Source organism: Microcaecilia unicolor, chromosome 7 (genome assembly GCF_901765095.1).
Source record: "Microcaecilia unicolor chromosome 7, aMicUni1.1, whole genome shotgun sequence".
NCBI classification, from domain to species: Eukaryota; Metazoa; Chordata; class Amphibia; order Gymnophiona; family Siphonopidae; genus Microcaecilia; species Microcaecilia unicolor.
Genome location: NC_044037.1, coordinates 122,200,962 through 122,221,739, shown reverse-complemented (window position 1 = coordinate 122,221,739; position 20,778 = coordinate 122,200,962). Strand labels below are relative to the sequence as shown.

General features: G+C 41.6%; 1 protein-coding gene across 2 annotated transcripts in view; it reads left to right on the top strand.

The window, feature by feature from the left end:
• THOC6 (THO complex 6) overlaps window positions 1-20,778 on the top strand; it is a 322,699-nt gene that overhangs the window by 143,146 nt on the left and 158,775 nt on the right. For both annotated transcript variants that reach the window (XM_030208909.1, XM_030208908.1), the window contains exon 3: window positions 6,482-6,546. In XM_030208909.1, the coding sequence (XP_030064769.1) occupies window positions 6,482-6,546 (65 nt within the window). The remainder of the gene's footprint in view (window positions 1-6,481; window positions 6,547-20,778) is intronic.

The following is a 20,778-nucleotide window of genomic DNA, read 5'->3' as shown; positions in this document are numbered from 1 at the left end:
AATTACATGTTGAGTGAAGAAATATTTTCTCTGATTTGTTTTAAATTTACTACTTTGTAGCTTCATTGGTTTGGATGCCCCCTAGTCCTAGTATTTTTGGAAAGAGTGAACAAGCGATTCTCGTCTACCCATTCCACTCCACTCATTTTATAGACCTCTATTATATCTCCACTCATTTTCTCCAAGCTGAAGAGCCTTTCCTCATAGGGAAGTCCTCCCATCCCAAACCCCTCCGAGAAAAACTGCATTGGCTCCCAATCAAAGAATGTATCGCCTTCAAAATCTGCACCCTGGTACACAAAATTATCTACGGCAAAGCCCCAGGATACATGACAAACCTCATAGACCTGCCATTCAGAAACACAATCTGATCAGCACGAACATACCTAAACCTCCACTACCCAAACTGCAAAGGACTCAAATACAAATCAACTTATGCATCCAGCTTCTCCTGTATAAGCACACAACTATGGAACGCACTGCCAAAAGCTGTGAAAACAACCTACGACCAACTAAACTTCAGGAAATCACTAAAAACCTACCTGTTTAAAAAGGCCTATCCTACCAACCCAACATAAGTGCCAGAACTCTGCAACACAGCAAAACCACAGCTCGTAATGGACACCACACAACCCTTCCTCTCTTCTATCCCCACTGCGTCTGAAACTTATGAACCTTATTCGACCACATCACCTTGTATTTGTTATCTACCGGACTTGGCGAATGCCTTTACGGTATTACGTAAGCCACATTGAGCCTGCAAATAAGTGGGAAAATGTAACAAATAAATAAATCATTTTTGTTGCCCTTCTCTGTACCTTTTCTAATTCTACTATATCTTTTTTGATATGCGGTGACCAGAATTGCACACAGTATTTGAGGTGCGGTCGCACCATGGTGTGATACAAAGGCATTATAATGTCCTCATTTTTGTTTTGTTTTCCATTCCTTTTCCATTCCTTTCCTAATAATTCCTAACATTCTATTTTCTCTCTGAGCCATTGCCGCCCACTGAGTAGAGGGTTTCAGCGTATCATCGATGGTGACACCTAGATCCCTTTCCTGGTCAGTGACGCCTAATATGGAACCTTACATCACATAACTATATATTTGACTTAATAACTGGAATGAAGACACTAAGGAAATCTACTTCATCAGCATTTAACTTTGAAAAGGGCAACTATGAGAAAATGAGGGAAATGGTTAGAAAAAAAAAAAGCTAAAAGGGGCAGCTGCAAAGGTTAGGAGTTTAAATTAGTTATAGATGTTGCAGGCTTTAAACTGGAATTAGGGTGGAGTGATGAAAGCCTCCAGGGAGCTACATTTTCCAGAAATAGTATTTAAGGGTGACGATATGGATAAAATGAAACCAATCTCAGTAAACCTGGAAGCTGTAATTAGCCAAATCAACAAGTTAAGAGTAGTTATTCACCTTGACTGGAGAATATTATGCCTGGAATAAACTTCCTGAGCCTGTATGTCTTGCTCCATCTCTACCTATTTTCAAATCTATGCTGAAAACCCACCTTTTCACTGCTGCTTTTGGCTCCTAGCCACTACTCATTTGTCTCCGCTTGTTCCTTCTCACCCAGTACTTGCCCTTATTGTCTTGTCTGTCTGTATTACTTTAGATTGTAAGCTCTATTGAGCAGGGATTGTCTCTCTGTGTCAGGTGTTCAGCGCTGCGTGCGCCTGGTAGCGCTACATAAATGCTAATAATAATAATACTTTCCAAACAAAAAAAAATCCAAAAAAGTCATAAGGTGGCAGAAGGATGTTTTTCTCTCAAAATGTCCACGTTGCGATTTTTTACACCCCAATTTTAGACGTTTTGCTGTAATTACACACACATATTTTTGACACCCCAATTTTAGATGTTTTGCTGTAATTACACACATACATTTCGGAACACGCACAAAATGCCCATTTTCCTGCCTATAACCATACTCTTTTTTTTTTTTTTTTGCCTGTGTGCGTTAAAATTTAGGTGCAGTGCATTACAGAATATGCTTAGCAATTTGCGTGCATAAATTCAAATTATTGTCAATTAGATCTCATTATTGCTTGTTAAGTACTGTTGACAACACTGATTGGCTTTTTAAACTAATTAAGTTACACATGCAGTTATAGAGTCAGGGGGATAAGGGCTATTGTAGTGGTATACATTTCGGTACAATAGGTGTTTGATGGGTTTTAGAGGGCTCACCGTACAATATACGGGGGGTAATGGTGAGATGTGTACCTGGAACCTTTTATTTCAAGTCCACTGCAGTGCTCCCCCCCTGCTCTACTGGGATGTCCGTGTGGCCAGTCTATTAAGAATGCTTCTCTTCCCCCCCCCCCCCCCCCCCATACATCCTAATGGCTTGTTCTAGTGCATTTTCCCCTTTGATTATTTTTTTCTTTTTCAAAAATGGTCCTAAAAGATAGACACACTGAACATTAAAAAAAAAAAGTCTATCAAATGGCCATTTTCAAAACAAAAAGTTTGATGATTTTCTAGTTTGAAAATGGTCATGTTCGCTACTGGATTTTTGGATGTTTTTCACAAAACGTCTAAATTGGATTTACACGTCATATTGAAAATGCCCCTCTGTACATCCCAACATACTAAAAGAGCTAAAAGTGAAATTGCAGATCTGTTGTTAGTAATCTGTAATCTGTCATTAAAATTGTCTTCAGTACCTGAAGATGAGATCATGGCCAATGTAACACCAATTTTTATATAATGTTCCAGGGCTGACACAGGAAATGTATAAATGGGTAAGCTTGATGAAAGTGCTGGGCAAAATGATAGAAGCTATTATTACTGAACTCATAGTGAAATATATGGCTTAATGGAACAGAGTCAACATGGATTTAGACTTGCCAATTTGCTACATTTCTTTTAAGGCAAGAATAAACATGTGGCTAAAGGCGAGTCATTTGATTGTACTATATCTAGATTTTCAGAAAATGTTTTGACAGAGTCCTTCATGAGAGACTCCTGAGAAAAACCATGGGATAGGAGGCAAAGTCCTGTTGTGGATTGGGAGCTAGTTAAAAGATAGAAAACATAGGTTAAATAGCCAATTCTCTCAATGGAAGAAGGTAAATGGTGGAGAATCACAGGGATCTGTACTGGGACCAGTGTATTTCAAGTTCAATAAATTTTTATTTATTATTATTATTATATTTAGAAAGGCAGAACAATCAAATCAAGAAACGATGATAATGCAGGGAAAACAAACGGTTCAGAACCATCCAATGTAAGAAATACGTAATACAATATATAATACAATATATAAATGTTGGGAAGTATTCATAAAGGGTCTATATAGAAAAAAACTAATACATTATTAATCAAGAGAGTACAGAATGTCCTGGGAAATATAAAATAGAAGGGTGACACAAGTGGAAAAAGCTAAAGGAAGATACTTCAGGATAAACTGCATAGTAAATCTGTGTTAAATAATGACTAAAAAAAAAAGACAAAAGTCCAAGCAATAGCAGTATACAATATACAGAAAATTCCACCTTGGTTTAATCAATCTATCCTTCTTTTGAAAAGGAAATGTAGAAAACTGGAAAGAAAATAGGCTAAAGGCAAACAAAAACAAATTAACTTGGATAATTGCCATCAAAACACATAAAAATGAGATCAAAATTGCAAAAACTCAATACTATAACACAATAATCAGTGGTAATTTCCTTAATACCAGTAAACTTTTCAATTTGTTAAAAAGCCTATTATCCACAACAGAAATAACCACAACCACAGAGTCTCCACCAACAGCAGAGCAACTGGCTACTTTTTTCGAACAAAAAATAGTTCAAATCAGAGGAGGAGTCCTCAAATTAAAAATCGACCATCAAGATATTTATGAAAAACAGTCAGACACACATACAGGAATAGCCACCAATAAAATCTGGTCTTCCTTCCAACCACCAGCCCATGACACAGTAAAACTTTACCTCCTAAAATATTCAACCTCACAATACATACTAGATCCTTGTCCTAGTTACCTTATTAAGGAAGCTCCTAATATATTCATCAGTCTGCTTCAGCAGCATATCTCCTTCCTACTATTCCACGGCACTTTACCAGATAATAAAGGTTCTATTATCCGAACACCAATACCAAAAAAAATAATTAAATCACCATAACTGATGTAACAAGCTACAGACCAGTAGCTTTCATTCCTTTGATGATAAAGGTGATGGAAGGAATAGTAGCAGCACAAACTATGGACTACAAATCGCAATCGGGTTTCAGACCATGCTATAGCACCGAGACTATCCTTACTACTCTAGTATCAAATCTCAGAAAAGAAATTAGCATAGGGTCTAGGATCTTAATAATGCAGTTCGATATGTCTAGCGTATTCGATGTAGTAGATAATAATATCCTACTAAACATACTAGACAACTTTGGCATATATGGCACAGTCCACAAATGGTTTCAAGGATTCCTGAAATCAAGATCTTAAAAAAGTGAAAATGAAAGGAACCTTATCCTCTCCTTGGTCACCAGACTGTGGCGCCCCCCGGGGATCACCATTGTCGCCCATTCTGTTTAATGTAATGATGTCACCACTAGGTAACAGGCTAGAAACAGCAGGATTCAAAACATTCATATATGCTGATGATGTTACCATATACATAACCTTCAAAAAGAACATTCAAAACATCTTATAAAAGGCAAAACTTGGCTTAAATTTGATGGAAACCTGTGCCTCAGAATTCAAACTAAAGCTAAATAAAGAAAAAACTAAATTCATGGTCATTACCAACCTATTTGACCAAAACGACTACAACAGTTTAACAGTTGACAACACGTCATTTCCCCATTGACAATAATCTGAAAATTCTAGCTATAATTATAGACAAACATTTAACATTTGATACTCAAGATACGGCCTCCAAAACTGAACACAAGGCCTCACCAATGACTTGTAGAGGGGCATCAACACACCCTTTCTTCTGCTGGTTATACCCCTCTCTGTGCAGCCTAGCATCCTTCTGGTCATTGCCATCGTCTTGTCACATTGTTTCTTCACCTTCAGATCCTCCGACACCAACACCCCAAGGTCTCTCCCCTGACTCGAGCTTATTAATCTCTCCCCTCCTATCCGGTATCTCTCTTTTGGGTTTCTGCACCCCAAGTGCATCACTCTGCACTTCTTGGCATTAAATTTTAACTCCCAGACCCTCGACATTTCTTCTAATGTTTGGAGATCCCTTCTCATTGTTTCTACTCCCTCCCTCTATTGGCCATCTTCGTGTCGTCCGCAAAAATGCAAACCTTTCCTTCCTAACCCTTCAGCAATATCTCCTACAAGTATATTAAACAGAATTGGCCCCAGCTGGATCTTGTGATTTAACTTGGCCAATATTGGAAGAAGGGTACTCAGCTAGATGGACATTTTGGTCTGACCCAGTATTGCAGTTCTTAGGAGACCCCAACGCTATAACATAAAATCTTGAGAGGAGATATGATAGAGGTCTATAAAATAATGAGTGGAGTGGAACGGGTAGTCGTGATCGCTTGTTTACTCTTTCCAAAAATACTAGAACTAGGGGGCATGCGATGAAGCTACAAAGTAGTAAATTTAAAACGAATCAGAGAAAATTTTTCTTCACTGAATGTGTAATTAAACTCTGGAAGTCGTTGCCAGAGAATGTAGTAGAAGCAGTTAGCTTAGCGGGGTTCAAAAAAGGTTTGGATGACTTCCTAAAGGAAAAGTCCATAGACCATTATTAAAATGGACTTGGGGAAATCCATTGCTTATTTCTAGGGAAAGCAGCATAAAATGTATTGTAGTTTTTGGGATCTTGCCAGGTACATGTGACCTGGATTGGCCACTGTTAGAAACAAGATGCTGGGCTTGATGGACCTTCGGTCTGTCCCAGTATGGCAGTACTTATGTTTGACTACTCTGTTCAGTCCTGGAGACCATCCCTCCAAAACAGAATATCGATAAGGAAGGACCACCAAAAATAGTTCACAGCTGCAATATAAACCATATGTACACCATGTTTAAAAATAACAGGACCCAGTGTGTAAAGATAAAAGGTACCAAACCTGTACTTCCTAGTAGAAAGGAGGCAAAAAAGGAGATATGATATAAGCACAAAAGCAGTCAAACGGTGGCACAATTCAAGCACAAATGACAGACACAAAGGGATCTTAATATCAGTTGAAGTGAAAGGTATAAGGGCTATAGTGGCATTGTAAGCAGGTACAAATAGGATGATTGAGTGGCCTTAACAGTCCTGTTAAGTTTTTCTTGCTTTTCTGGTACCCTGCTGCTACACTGGTGTAGTGTAAAAGGAACCATTAGCTTCAGTATGTTAGGGTAATATTACAATTTGCCCTCATCATTTTCATGCTTGAAAATGTTTACGGTCCTGTTTTTATGACTTAATGTATGAATAGGAGTCACTTGCTCACCCCTACCCCTTCTAACTTATCTATATTGCTCTCCTCTTATTCTCACAGCTTGTCATCGGCACTGAGCTCTGAAGCCAAGGAAGAGAGTAAGAAGCCTGTTGTTGTGTTCACAGGTGAGTTATCCTAACTCATCCTCTCTCTGTTCGGATTAAGGAAAGCACGGTACGGCAGCAGTTGGTATCCTAACATCCTGATGCATTATAGAGCTAATTTTATAAACGTCCAAATTTTTATTAAGTGCTGATTTATGCTTGTAAATGGCATATCTTATAAAATTAGGACATGTCTAAAAGTACATATGGTGCATGGAGGCGTGTACTTATAGTGTAGGCATGCTCAGGGGAGGAGTTTGGGTGCAGCATGGTGAAGTTGCAATTTATGGATGTATTTTGTAAAATATGTGTATACTTTACACACCAACATTTATATCTGCTTCTAAGTAGGCATAAATGTCTGTCTTCAACACAGGTAGAATTTCTGCTAATGTTTTATAGTGATACATAGGCTCATTTTACTAAGATGTGGTAATTGATTTAGCACACGCTGAATTCTAAGAAGCCCATTTTATTCCTATGAGCTTCTTAGCATTTATCACATGCTAAATCCATTAGCACACTTTAGTAAAAGGAGCCCATAGATGCATTCCTGCCCAATTAAGTTAGTCTCCACAGGTATATATTTTTTGTATGTATAATAATGTGTACTTTGTTCAGCACCTAGAATTGATGATTCAGGTTAGAAATATTAAAATGAAATAACTGCCAAAGGTGCCCTCTAATTCTGACGCTGCAGGACAGCATTTGGGAGGTCTGCATTGTTGTAATTGAAGGGTGGAAAGAAGGACTGGGGCTTTTTAATTTTTTGTAAGGTTTTTTTTTTTAATCACCTTTCCGGTGAGCTACAAAGTCATACATCCAATCTTCATAAAATCTACAAAAAACAGGTAACATTTAAATGCTTAAAACATTTAATCTTCAAGAGAAGCATATGAGCATTAAGGAATTCCTTTACTAAGGTGCGCTAACAGATTTAATAAAATAAATAGTCCCCCCCCCCCTATCACATTAAACCACAACAAATAAGAGGCAGAGATTTGAACAGTAGAGTTATTCAAAGAGGAAAAGAAAAAGGAACTAAGTACTAACATAATGCCGATTGCTTCCCTTTTACTGTATTACAGAATCAAAAGTAGTATCAGTGTAGCAAATACAGACACTTTTTTAAATCAAGAAAAGACCATAATTGGTCTGGGACAAAGAAAAGATACTTAACCCCTAGGTAATAAATTAAACATTTGCATGGGTACCTAAGAAAACACTTGGCCCTTAAGGCCAAAGTTTCTTTTCTAATTGAAATAAAACATTTTTGCCGCTCCTGCGTCGCCTAGGAAATGGTAAATCCATATTCTTTTTCTCATAAAAAGAGTATTGAATTTTTAATAAGCAACTTGCTCAAACACACAACAGACCAATAATGTTGATCTCTCTTGGACCTCTTCATTCGATGACTCTAAAATAGCTGACACAGCCAAAGCCTCATTACTTTGAAGCTCTGGATGACTTCTTTTTGGGAGAAAATATACCTTACCTTTGAAAGGTATTTCTTCCATGTTTCCAAGTGAGTTTGACCTAAAACTAAAGTGTAACACTTTCATGTTCTTTTTTTTTTAATTGATTTTCAATTCAAAGACATAACAGGAGATAACACTTATGCAACAAGATTAATTATACAAAATAATTTGAGAATCAAGAGAAGAGGGGGAGAACAAGGGGAAAAAAAGGAGGATATGCAATAAGACATGCTTAATGCAAATGTCAGAGGATACACAAAGGACATCAGAAGATAAAACGTAGCAATTTACACTAGACATTCTTAAAATAAGACATAAGTGGAAGCCACTTTTCCTCATGTGAGGCAAAACAAAGTGATTTTTTAGCAAGATATACTTCATACCTATAAGTTTGAAATAATAGATTCCACCATTCCTGGTAGGTAACTCGATATAAGGTCTTCCAATGCGAAAAAAAGCTACTTTCAAAGCCAAGGAGAGCATGGTATTGATAATGAAACATTCATTAGATTTCAGAATACCTTTGAAGCATTGGCCTTTAAGTATCACATGTTTATAAGTTGTTGAACCAGGAAGATGGAAAATATCTACTAGCAATGACCATATTTCTTTCCAGTATTTTTGAATACATATACAATCAAATACAAGGTGCTTAAGATTGCCTTGCTGAGACAGACAGGACCAGCACAAGTTGGAAGTAGAAGAGTCAATTATATGCAGCTTGAGGGACGTCCACAAAGATCTATGCATTAAAAAATACAAAGATTGCAAAGTTGATGAAGATCTGGAACATTTAAATAAGGAACCCCATATCTTCTCCCATAGCTTATCTGAGATGGATTGCTGAATGTCTTCCTCCCAACACTTACGTAAACCTGTGCACTTGACAGGAAATTTACTTAGCATTAACTTGTAAATGTGGGAGGCAACATGGCCTGTGTGTTGCAGCCGCAGATTAATGTCAGTTAACTCTGGGATTTGAGGCCTATGTTGAAATTGCAATTCACTTTTCTTCAACATAGAGCTAACCTGTAGCCACTGATAAAATTGAGAATCTGGTAGTGAAAAATTAGTTTTCATATCCGAGAAAGTTTTCCACGTTTGGTTTCTTAGATCAATAAAATCTTTAAGGGCCCATATTCCTATACACTGCCAATGAGACCAAGAAACTTGCTTTTTATCAATTCTAAATTTAGAGTTGTTCCATATAGGAGTGAAGGTCGTGGTGGACCAAGGAGTGCTCAGAGGTTTATCGAAAGAAAGCAGTAATTTATGGGTAACATTGATGATCGGATTGGAGACAATATTTTTTGGAAGGTGCATGCCAACTAGGTAGGAGTGCAGCAGTGCAATAATGGATTGTTCAAATACTAGCCACCTGGTTAGAGAAACAAATTTAAGAGGAGCAACCCACTCCAAGCCCTGACGCATGATGAAAGCCTTGTGATACAGTAGGAGGTCAGGGAACCTGACTCCGCCCTGCTGCTTAGGCAACTTTAGCTTACTTAAAGAGACTCTGGGTACCTTATGGCTCCATAAAAAATTTAAGAGCAGCTTTTCCATTCGTCTGTAGAAAGAGCAGGGGAAGAGAATAGGAATCATACTCAAAGCATATGTGATCTTGGGCACTATCATCGTTTTGATGGTATCCAGTCTACCCCACCATGTAAGATTTAGCGAGGACCACGCTGATAAAGAAGCCTCAATTTTTGCAAATAGTTTGTCAGAGTTAATTTTGATAGTGACTAAGAGATCTCTATCAAAGAAGACACCAAGATACTTAATGGAAGAAATTACCCATTTAAGAGTGAAGCCCTGAATTGAAAAGGAAACACAGGCATCATTCAGAGGCATCAACTCTGTTTTGTCCCAGTTAATTTTATAGCCTGAAATTTCTGAGAATTGGGAAATTAAGTTAATGAGGGCTTTCATAGACGATTGTGGGCTAGTGAGGTGTAACAAGATGTCATCCGCATATGCTGAGAGTTTGAACTCCTCTTTACCTAAAGAGACACCAAATATGTCTCTAGACTTACATATGGCCACTAAAAGGGGTTCAAGGGCCAGATTGAATAGCAGTGGAGAGATGGGGCAACCTTGCCTGGTGCCTCTATACAAAGCAAACGAATTAGAAAACTCTCCATTGGCCACAATTCGTGCGGAAGGAGATGAGTGTAATAGTGGCAGCATATGGGTAAAAGATTCAGGAAAATCAAACTGCTCCAGAACTCTAAACAGATATTTCCACTCTACCTGGTCAAAGGCTTTTTCGGCATCTAAAGAAACAGACAATACAGGGTAGCTCTTTGACCGAGCAAAGTGGATGACATGACACAATAACCTGGTATTATCAGCACCATATCTAGACTTAACGAAACCAGCCTGGTCTCTGTGTATGAGTGAGTGGATATGGCCTATAGTTTTGTATAAGAGTGCAATCTCTATTAGGTTTAGGCAGCACTACTATGTTAGCGTCCAGTAAATGGCCTGAGTAGGATGACTCAAGTAAGGCTTGGAAATAGGACTTTAGATGGACTGATAAAAAAGATGAGAGGGACTTGTAGAACTCCGCTGGCAGGCCATCTGGTCCTGGTGCTTTGGCTAGAGGTAGCTTCTTGATTGCAGAGACATTCTCATCATGAGAAATGGGTTGATTAAGCTGGTTGATATAGTGCTCCGAGAGGCGAGGTAAGTGCAATGATGAGAGAAAATTGGAGATCTCAGAGTCTTGAGCAGTGACCTCTGAAGAATAGAGTGACTTGTAAAAAGATACAAAAGCTTCGTGGATTGAAGAAGAGGAGGTCAAAGGGGACCCTGTGGATGACTGGATGGTATATTTACGCTGTTTGGTTTTCTTGCCTTTAAGGTAGGATGCAAGCAGTTTACCAGCTTTGTTAGCTTCTGAATAGTACACAGCACTTTGCTTGAAAGTAATTGCATTAGAGATATTTGACAACAAGGAATTATACTTTATTTTAAGCAACCTGAGCTTTTGAAGCGTAACTTAGACGAGGATGTGTAAAGAGTTGTTTCAAGCTGGCAAATTTCCCTTTCAAGACTAGAGATTTTAGCATTATTAGCTTTACGAAGGTGAGATGAGAAGCTAATCACTTCACCTCTCAGCCAGGAATTAAATGCTTTCCACACTCTTATAAAAGAAGATACAGAGTCTTTGTTGCTGTCAAAAAATTCAACAGTCTTCTGGGAAATAAGTTGGAGAAATATCACTATCGGGACTCACCTGGAAGACCGAGAACGCTGCTGAGGCGAGTCTTCCCATGTGTGCTCCCTGAGGACGGGCCACCGAGAACGCCGGCCAGTCGAGCACCGGCAGGGACGGCAGGGTGAGTGAGGGAGCGGCGAGCGGAGGCGAGATCGCGGAGTCGGTGAGGGCCGGAGAGCGGAGCAGCATCGGCGGAGACTCCTGATGTGCGACGCGGGGGTCTGATCAACTAAGCACCCGACCACGTTTGTTGCGCCAACCCCGGTGGCGGGAGTGGACGCAATCATCGGGAGAATTGCCCGAGTTCCTGAGCCCTAGTGACCATCGGATTGCCGACTCACCCAGGGCGGCAGGGAAGAAGAAACATCGGGAAGACGTAGTGGAGGTGTCACACAGACGGTGTCTTGTGAGACCCGCTGGACCCGTGTAACCCAGCACACAGAAGGAGAGGCGGCACGGGGCTGTTACCAGCCCTCTACTCCTACCCCCAGCAACGACGAAGCACCCGCAGCGACAAAATCCTCAGTCCTCCACCCTCCCAACAGAGTTACTTCACTCTCCAGCCATCCAGCCCGACCTACTCCTACCTGGTTCGTCTATTCTTCACCCTACGTCATAGCTCTCTTACCCCAGATTCCCACCTCTAACCACCGATACAGCTCTCAGAATCACAGTCTCAAAGCCCTGGAGAAACACCTCTGCACATCTGAACATGAGTAAAAGAATCTGCATAAGTACATAAGTATTGCCATACTGGGAAAGACCAAAGGTCCATCGAGCCCAGCATCCTGTTTCCAACAGTGGCCAATCCAGGTCACAAATACCCGGCAAGATCCCAAAAATGTACAAAACATTTTATACTGCTTATCCCAGAAATAGTGGATTTTCCCCAAGTCCATTTAATAACGGTCTATGGACTTTTCCTTTAGGAAGCCGTCCAAACCTTTTTTTTAAACTCCGCTAAGCTAACCGCCTTTACCACATTCTCTGGCAATGAATTCCAGAGTTTAATTACACATTGAGTGAAGAAAAATTTTCTCCGATTCGTTTTAAATTTACTACATTGTAGCTTCATCGCATTCCCCCTAGTCCTAGTATTTTTGGAAAGCATGAACAGACGCTTCACATCTACCCATTCAATTCCACTCATTATTTTATAGACCTCTATCATATCTCCCCTCAGCCGTCTTTTCTCCAAGCTGAAGAGCCCTAGCCGATTTAGCCTTTCCTCATAGGGAAGTCGTCCCATCCTCTTTATCATTTTCGTCACCCTTCTCTGCACTTTTCTGATTTCACTATATCTTTTTTGAGATGCGGTGACCAGAATTGAACACAATATTTGAGGTGCGGTCGCACCATGGAGCGATACAAAGGCATTTATGTTTAATTCTGTTTTATTAACAAGAAAGGTAATGAACAAATAATACTGCAGATAAACAATATAAATACAAAATACCTTCAACATATTCGTAAATCATAAAATATTCCGGTTTTTCTATTTTATATCCCCCCAAGACCCCCCCCCCTTCTAACCCCTCCCTTTCCCTTCCCTTCCACAGCACAAGTGGTCCAAGTACAGATCATAACTATGACATGAACTCTGGTATATTCAGTTTAGAATTCTACTCCTCGCCAAAGGCTGCAGTGTATCCCAAAAGTTCACCCATGTCCTCTGAAAACTCAATTCCTCTCTGGAGGACAAATCCAATAGTCCACACCTCTCCAACTTTAAGAGCTCAATCATTTGTATTCTCCAGGTTCGTACAGAAGGAGCTCTGGTGTCTCGCCAGTGCAGTAAGATGACTCGCTTTCCCATCAATATTGCTGTCTGCAAGAAGGACAGAAATCCTGGAAGAGTTGGTTTAATGCTTTTGTATTTGCCAAACAATAACAAGGGATGTCTCTGTATTGTACGACCCCAGTATCTCTTGATTTCACCCAGGATTTGGGCCCATAGCTGCAAGACATGCGAGCAAAACCAAAACATGTGACCAAGCGTAGCCAGGGCCTGGCCACACCAAGGACATGCGTCCGAGTCACCAAAACCAGCCTTGAAAGCTCTTGCTGGCGAGATATATAGTCATAGAGCAAACTTATATTGCATCTCCCAGTATCGAGTGAAAATGGAAACTCTCTAAATGGAGGATATAAACTTGTTCAAAATCTCTCCAGTGACATCTGACAGCAGGTCTGCAGTCCAACGTTGAGCTGCAAAAGTCTATATCTTCTGTGGAATCTTGCAGAGCTCTGTGATGGTATTTGAGGGGCACTAGATTCTGCGCCCCCAATGTCAAGTCTGTACTCAGTATATCTTGAACATCTTCACTTGTTAGACCAGCCCAAGGCTATGATATAATGCTGCACTTGTAAATTTGCAAAACGGTCTATCTCCCTCAGTTTGAACTCCTGTTGCAGGTCTGTAAATGGCCGAATTTTACCCTCCTCAGACACCAATTGATAAATGTACCTTATTCCAAGTTTCCGCCAGCGGCTAAAAGCCACAGACGAGGTACCCTCCGGAAAATCTGGGTTATGAAGCAATGGCAGAAAAGGTGTCACCTTCCAGTCGAAATGGTGCCATCTGCAGAGCCATCGCCATGCTGCTCTCGCTGAGGGAACTACAGGATTCCCGCCCAGCTCTCTATTTAATCTCCTTCCAGATGCTGGAGCACCCAGCCCAAGTGTGCAGTGGGGGACATTGCCAGCTCTAGTGAAGTTGCAAAAAAGTCTTGACTCTCCAGCAGCCAATCTCTTATGTGTCTCATAGCACAGGCTATCGTTAATTGGCGTATGTTAAGCAAACCCATCCCCCCCTGTGGTCTCGGCTTCTGAATCACATATATGGGGAGTCTAGGCTTTTTGTGATTCCAAAGGAAATTCTATATTAATCTGTTAAGTATCCTTTCCTCCCTTCGCCGCATATACAACGGCAACATCTGAAATTTGTAAAGCCACTTAGGAACTATCACCGTATTAATGAGACCTATCCGGCCCATGAGCGAGAGTGGACATGAGCTCCAAAGCTGTAGCAAACACCTCGTGGTATCTAGTAGGGGTTGCACATTCCTATCATACAGGGTCCCCAGATCAATTGGAATAGTGACTCCCAAATAGCAAAACTGATGTTCTTCCCATTGCAAGGGGAGTGGACCCCTCCATGTAGTTCTCACTGCAGCGTCTAAGGGCAGAGCCAGTGACTTTGCTTCGTTAAGCGTATACCCTGACAGTTTCCCATATGTACTAATGACGCGGAGAAGACTCTCCAAAGAGGTCTGGGGGTCACCTAACAACATCAGGACATCATCAGCATACGCAAGTACTTTAAGTTCTTTCCCATAGACCTGTATGCCTTTGATGTCCTGCCGCGTTCGAATCTCAGCTAAAAGGGGTTCTAAGGTCAGCAAAAAGAGCAGCGGGGAGAGGAGACAGCCCTGCCGCATGCCTCTGCCTATGTCAAACTCTGGCGTTCGGACCCCATTCACTCTAACTGAAGCCCGTGGTTGTGTATATAAAGTTGCTATCGCTTGGAAAGTCCATCCCTCTAGGCCTATGTTCTTTAATGTTTCAAACATGAAAGACCAGTTCACCTGGTCAAATGCACGTTCTGCGTCTAGACTTACAATCATTCGGCGGACTTCAGGGTCCGTCCCGGGAAGCATAGCCATGAGTAGTTTCCTGACGTTTAAAACTGAGTGGCAGCCCCGCACAAAACCCGCCTGACCTTCCTGGATAAGTAAGGGCATTAAGGGCGCCAAACAATCAACCAAGACCTGGGAAAGCAATTTGGCCTCCACATTAATTAGGGAGATTGGCCTGTATGAGTTAGGTTGCAAAGGGTCTCTACCTTTTTTTGGGATCAAGCTAATTGTCGCCGAGTTGGCATGCTGTGGAAAATGGCCTGTATCTACTATGGCATTAAAATATTCAGTTAGGGGCCCTATTATCTGTAGTTTCAGCAGTTTATAAAACTCTCCTGACAGACCGTCTGGCCCCGGAGCAGAGTGCAACTTCAATGCACCGATAGCCTTTTGCAATTCTTTGGCGTCTACCAGACTATTAAGAAAGGCCAGACGGTCTGCAGGGATCTTCCCCAATCCCCTAGCCTGTAAATATCTCTTCATCTCTTCCCTGAGACCTACCGCTTCTGGGCCCTTTTCGTACAGAGTAGCAAAGTGTTTTCTAAAGGTGAGTGCAATCTCCTCTAAATTGGTTGACACCCCACCTACAGGTTTCTGTATAGCTGAAATAAAATATGATTTCCGGGCCCCTTTCACCAATCTAGCCATCATCCCTCCCGCCCTATCTCCAAACTTGTGAAGTTTATATTTCCGGTATAATAGGGATCTCATTGTCCATTCGTGTATTAAACTGTTTAACGCTGCCCTGGTGGATACTAGAAGCTCATGTTGTACCTGCGTGGGGTCTCTAGTGTAGTTCCTCTTTACCACTCTCAATTTCTTCTCTAAGTCTATTATTCCCTGTGTAATCTGTCGGTTGCGTTTACTAACATAAGCAATTATTTCACCTTTTAGTACCGCCTTGGCGGCCGACCAGAACAACACAGAGTCTTCACTATGGGCCTGGTTGTGGTCTAAATACTCCTCCCATTTCTTTTGTAAAAAATCGCAAACTCCTTAGAGGTGTATAGATAGCTGGAAACCGCCATCCCGGCCTCTGTTGAAAATATGGCATGGATTCCATGTCTACCCAGATGAGTGAGTGATCCGAAATCTCTTCTGGGCCGATGTGGGCACTGATTACTCTAGGGAAGGGATCTTGGGTTGTGAGTATATAATCTATTCTAGACTGTGTATGATGCGCTCTAGAAGTGTGAGTGTAATCCCTCTCCTCCCCATGTAATAATCTCCATGTGTCCATTAGGCCCAACTCCTGGCAAAAAGTTCCCAACAGTGATGTGGCTGGATCCCGCCTTAACTGACGAGTGCCAGACCTATCCAGTTCCTCGTCCATTACTTGATTCAGGTCACCCGCTAGGATCAAGGGGAGCTTCGTGTAGCTCTGATAACGTGCTAACAGCTGAGCATAAAAAGTATGTGCAGAGGAGTTTGGGCCATATATAGATGCTAAATGAAGTTCCTGCCCCTGTAAGTTAAGTCTAATCCCCACCACCCTCCCATCTCCATCTTTAAACATCATTTGTGCCTGACACAGTAAAGTTTTATGAATTAAGATGGCCACCCCCCCCCCCCTCTCCGACCGGTTGCAGGGGAGCAGAACACCTCACCCACCCAATGCCTCTTTAATTTCTCATGTTCTTCCTGGGAAAGTCTGGTCTCTTGGAGGCAAGCTATCCCCACCCCATGACGTTTCAGAGCCGCCAATATTTTAGTTCTCTTAATGGGGGAGGTGATGCCCCCAACATTCCAAGAAATTATGCGCACTTTACCCAAAGTCGTGTTAGCTCTTTGATTGTCTAAGCCTCATAGTAGCTCTGTCTTCTATCTCCCCAGGGCACCCAGCCTTGCCCCGAAGGAGCGCGCCCCCCACTGCACACCACAACACTGACAATGTAGCCTGATACCAGAAGGTCCAGAAATGATAACAATTCCCGAGTTCAATATCATCATCTTTCCCGCCCTATAACCCCCCCCCCCCTCCACCCTCCCTCTTCCCTCCTTCTCCCTCTCTCTCCCCCTCAAACCCTCACAGAAACTGCCCATTAACTGTGGGTCCCAGGGGTATCCTAGTCTCCCGGTCCCCTAGGTTCTAAAATTAACCAGTACAGTAACCGTGCATATCTAACAACAATGCTTAGTGCCACAACTTCAGTCAAGCACAGTCGTATGTAAAAGCAAACCAGTCAATCATTACCAGCAGCATCCCTTTCTCTCAGTTCCAATTGCTGCACATGTTTCTTTGCTTCTTCAGGAGATCCCAAAACTTTCCATTGTCCCTGCTCTTTAACTTTTAATACCGCTGGGTATGCCAGCATGAACTGAACGCTCAGCTCGTGTAGGCGTTTGCAGTGTGGGGTGAACAGCTTCCTCTTTTCTTGTAAGGCTGCAGAATAATCTTGAAAAATAAGGATTTGATGACCATCAAACTTAGTTTTGTTTTGTTTCTGTCGGTATCCCCGCAAGATCTCCTCTTTATGGATGTAGTTGTGGACCTTTAAAATCACAGTTCTCGGGCTGCGTCGGCCGTCTTGCCGTCGACCCACGCGGTCAGCCCTCTCCAGACATAAGGGCCCCGCATGGTCGGACAGCGCGAATTCCTGTGACAACCATTTCTCGAGCACCGACGACAGTGCTGAGGCTCCCACTGATTCCGGTAAGCCTATTATTCTTAAATTTGCCCAACGGGACCTGTTTTCAAGCTCATCAAGTTTTTCAGCTATAGATCCTGTTTTAGTTTCTAGCACTTTCAACTGCTGCAAAGCGGGGGGTAGCGCCTCCTCTATCACCACGACCCGCTGCTCTATCTCTCCGGTTCTCCTCACCGTGTCTGTTAAAAGTTCTTCCTGCGTCGTTAACTGAGCAAAGACTTTATCGTTCAGCTGGATCGGCTCGATCGCTGCTCCCACAATACTCGCTATTTGATGCAGCTGTTCAGCAGAGAACACGGCGGGGTCAGATTGTGGCGGGCTTTCCTCCACTCCGCTAGCCATCTTCGGCTTCTCCTTATCTTTTTTTAGTGCCTTTTGGCGCCATTGTTGTTTTTGAGGCACTTAAAAATTTTTCCATGCGATGCTCTGTCACTATTCCAGTAAGTCAGCAATCTTTCTCCGCGGCTTGCAGGGTTTATAGACGATTAATTCAAGTAGGGGGCCCAGGAAAACTCGGCACCACGTCTGCCTTGCCCTAAAGCATCACGTGACCCCTACAAAGGCATTTATAACATCCTCATTTTTGTTTTGCATTCCTTTCCTAATAATACCTAATTTGCTTTCTTAGCCGCAGCAGCACACTGAGCAGATGGTTTCAACGTATCACCAACAACGACACCTAGATCCCTTTCTTGGTCCGTGACTCCTAACGTGGAACCTTGCATGACGTAGCTATAATTCGGGTTCCTTTTTCCCACCTGCATCACTTTGCACTTGCTCACATTAAACGTCATCTGCCATTCAGACGCCCAATCTCGTAAGGTCCGCTTGTAATTTTTCACAATCCTCCCGCGATTTAACGACTTTGAATAACTTTGTGTCATCAGCAAATTTAATTACCTCACTAGTTACTCCCATCTCTAGGTCATTTATAAATATGTTAAAAAGCAGCGGTCCCAGCACAGAGCCCTGGGGAACCCCACTAACTACCCTTCTCCATTGAGAATACTGACCATTTAACCCTACTCTCTGTTTTCTATCTTTTAACCAGATTTAATCCACAATAGAACACTACCTCCTATCCCATGACTGTCCAATTTCCTCTGGAGTCTTTCATGAGTTCAAACGCCTTCTGAAAATCCAGATAAACAATATCAACCGGCTCATCTTTATCCACATGTTTGTTCACCCCTTCAAAGAAATGTAGTAGATTGGCGAGGCAAGATCTCCCTTCACTAAATCCATGTTGACTTTGTCTCATTAATCCATGCTTTTGAATATGCTCTGTAATTTTGTTCTTAATAATAGTCTCTACCATTTTGCCCGGCACCGACGTCAGACTCACCGGTCTATAATTTCCCGGATCTCCTCTAGAACCTTTTTTAAAAAGCGGCTTTACATTGGCCACCCTCCAATCTTCCGGTACTACGCTCAATTTTTAGGGTAAATTACATATTTCTAACAATAGCTCCGCAAGCTCATTTTTCAGTTCTATCAGTACTTTGGGATGAATACCATCTGGTCCAGGAGATTTGCTACTCTTCAGTTTGTAGAACTACCCCATTACATCCCCAGGTTTACAGAGAATTCATTAAGTTTCTCCGACTTGTCAGCTTCGAATACCATTTCCGGCACCAGTATCCCACCCAAATCTTCCTTGGTGAAGGCCAAAGCAAAGAATTAATTTAATCTCTCCGCTACGGCTTTGTCTTCTGTGACCGCCCCTTTTACTCCTCGGTCATCTAACGGTCCAACTGATTCTTTTGCCGGCTTCCTGCTTTTAATATACCTAAAAAAAAATTTACTGTGTGTTTTTGCCTCCAATGCAATCTTTTTTTTCGAAGTCTCTCTTTCCTTATCAGCGCTTTGCATTTGACTTGACATTCCTTATGCCGTTTCTTATTATTTTCAGTCAGTTCCTTCTTCCATTTTCTGAAGGATTTTCTTTTACCTCTAATAGCTTCCTTCACCTCACTATTTAACCACGCCAGCTGTCGTTTGTTCTTCCGTCGTCCTTTTTTAATATACGGAATATATTTGGCCAGGGCTTCCAGGATGGTGTTTTTGAACAGCATCCACGCCTGATGTAAATTTTTGACCCTCGCAGTCGCTCCTCTAAGTTTTCTTTTCACCATTCTTCTCATTTTATCATAATCTCCTTTTTTAAACGCTAACGTATTTGATTTCCTATGTATACTTACTTCAAAGCTAATATCAAATCCGATCATATTATGATCACTGTTATTTTTATTTATTTATTTTTAATTTTTGTTACATTTGTACCCCGCGCTTTCCCACTCATGGCAGGCTCAATGCGGCTTACATATTGTATACAGGTACTTATTTGTACCTAGGGCAATGGAGGGTTAAGTGATTTGCCCAGAGTCACAAGGAGCTGCCTGTGCCTGAATTGGGAATCGAACTCAGTTCCTCAGTTCCCCAGGACCAAAGTCCACCACCCTAACCACTAGGCCACTCCTCCACTCCACTTATCAAGTGGCCCCAGCACCATTACCTCCCGCATCAGATCATGCGCTCCACTAAGGACTAGGTCTAGAATTTTTCCTTCTCTCGTCGGTTCCTGTACCAGCTGCTCCATAAAGCTGTCCTTGATTTTATCGAGGAATTTTACCTCCCTAGCATGTCCCGATGTTACATTTACCCAGTCAATATCAGGGTAATTGAAATCACCCATTATTATTGTGTTGCCCAGTTTGTTTGCGTCCCTAATTTCCTTTAACATTTCTACATCCGTCCATCCTGGCCAGGCGGACGGTAGTACACTCCTATCATTATCCTTTTCCCCTGTACACATGGAATTTCAATCCACAGTGATTTCAAGAAGTGTTTTGTTTCCTGCAGAATTTTCAATTTATTTGATTCAAGGCTCTCGTTAATATACAATGCTACCCATCCACCAATTCGATCCACCTTATTGCTACGATATAATTTGTACCCCGGTATGACAGTGTCCCACTGGTTATCCTCCTTCCACCAGGTCTCAGAGATGCCTATTATATCTAATTTTTCATTTAGTGCAATATATTCTAACTCTCCCATCTTATTTCTTAGGCTCCTGGCATTCGCATATAGACATTTCAAACTGTGTTTGTTGCTCCTATTTACATCATTCTTAGTACTTGACAATACTAATTTGCAATCTTTTGTCTGATTTTTATTTAGGGACACCTGATCTACTATGGTCTCTTTTGCAACCTCACTATCAGGATACCCTATCTTCCCTGTTTTGGTGATATCTTTGAAAG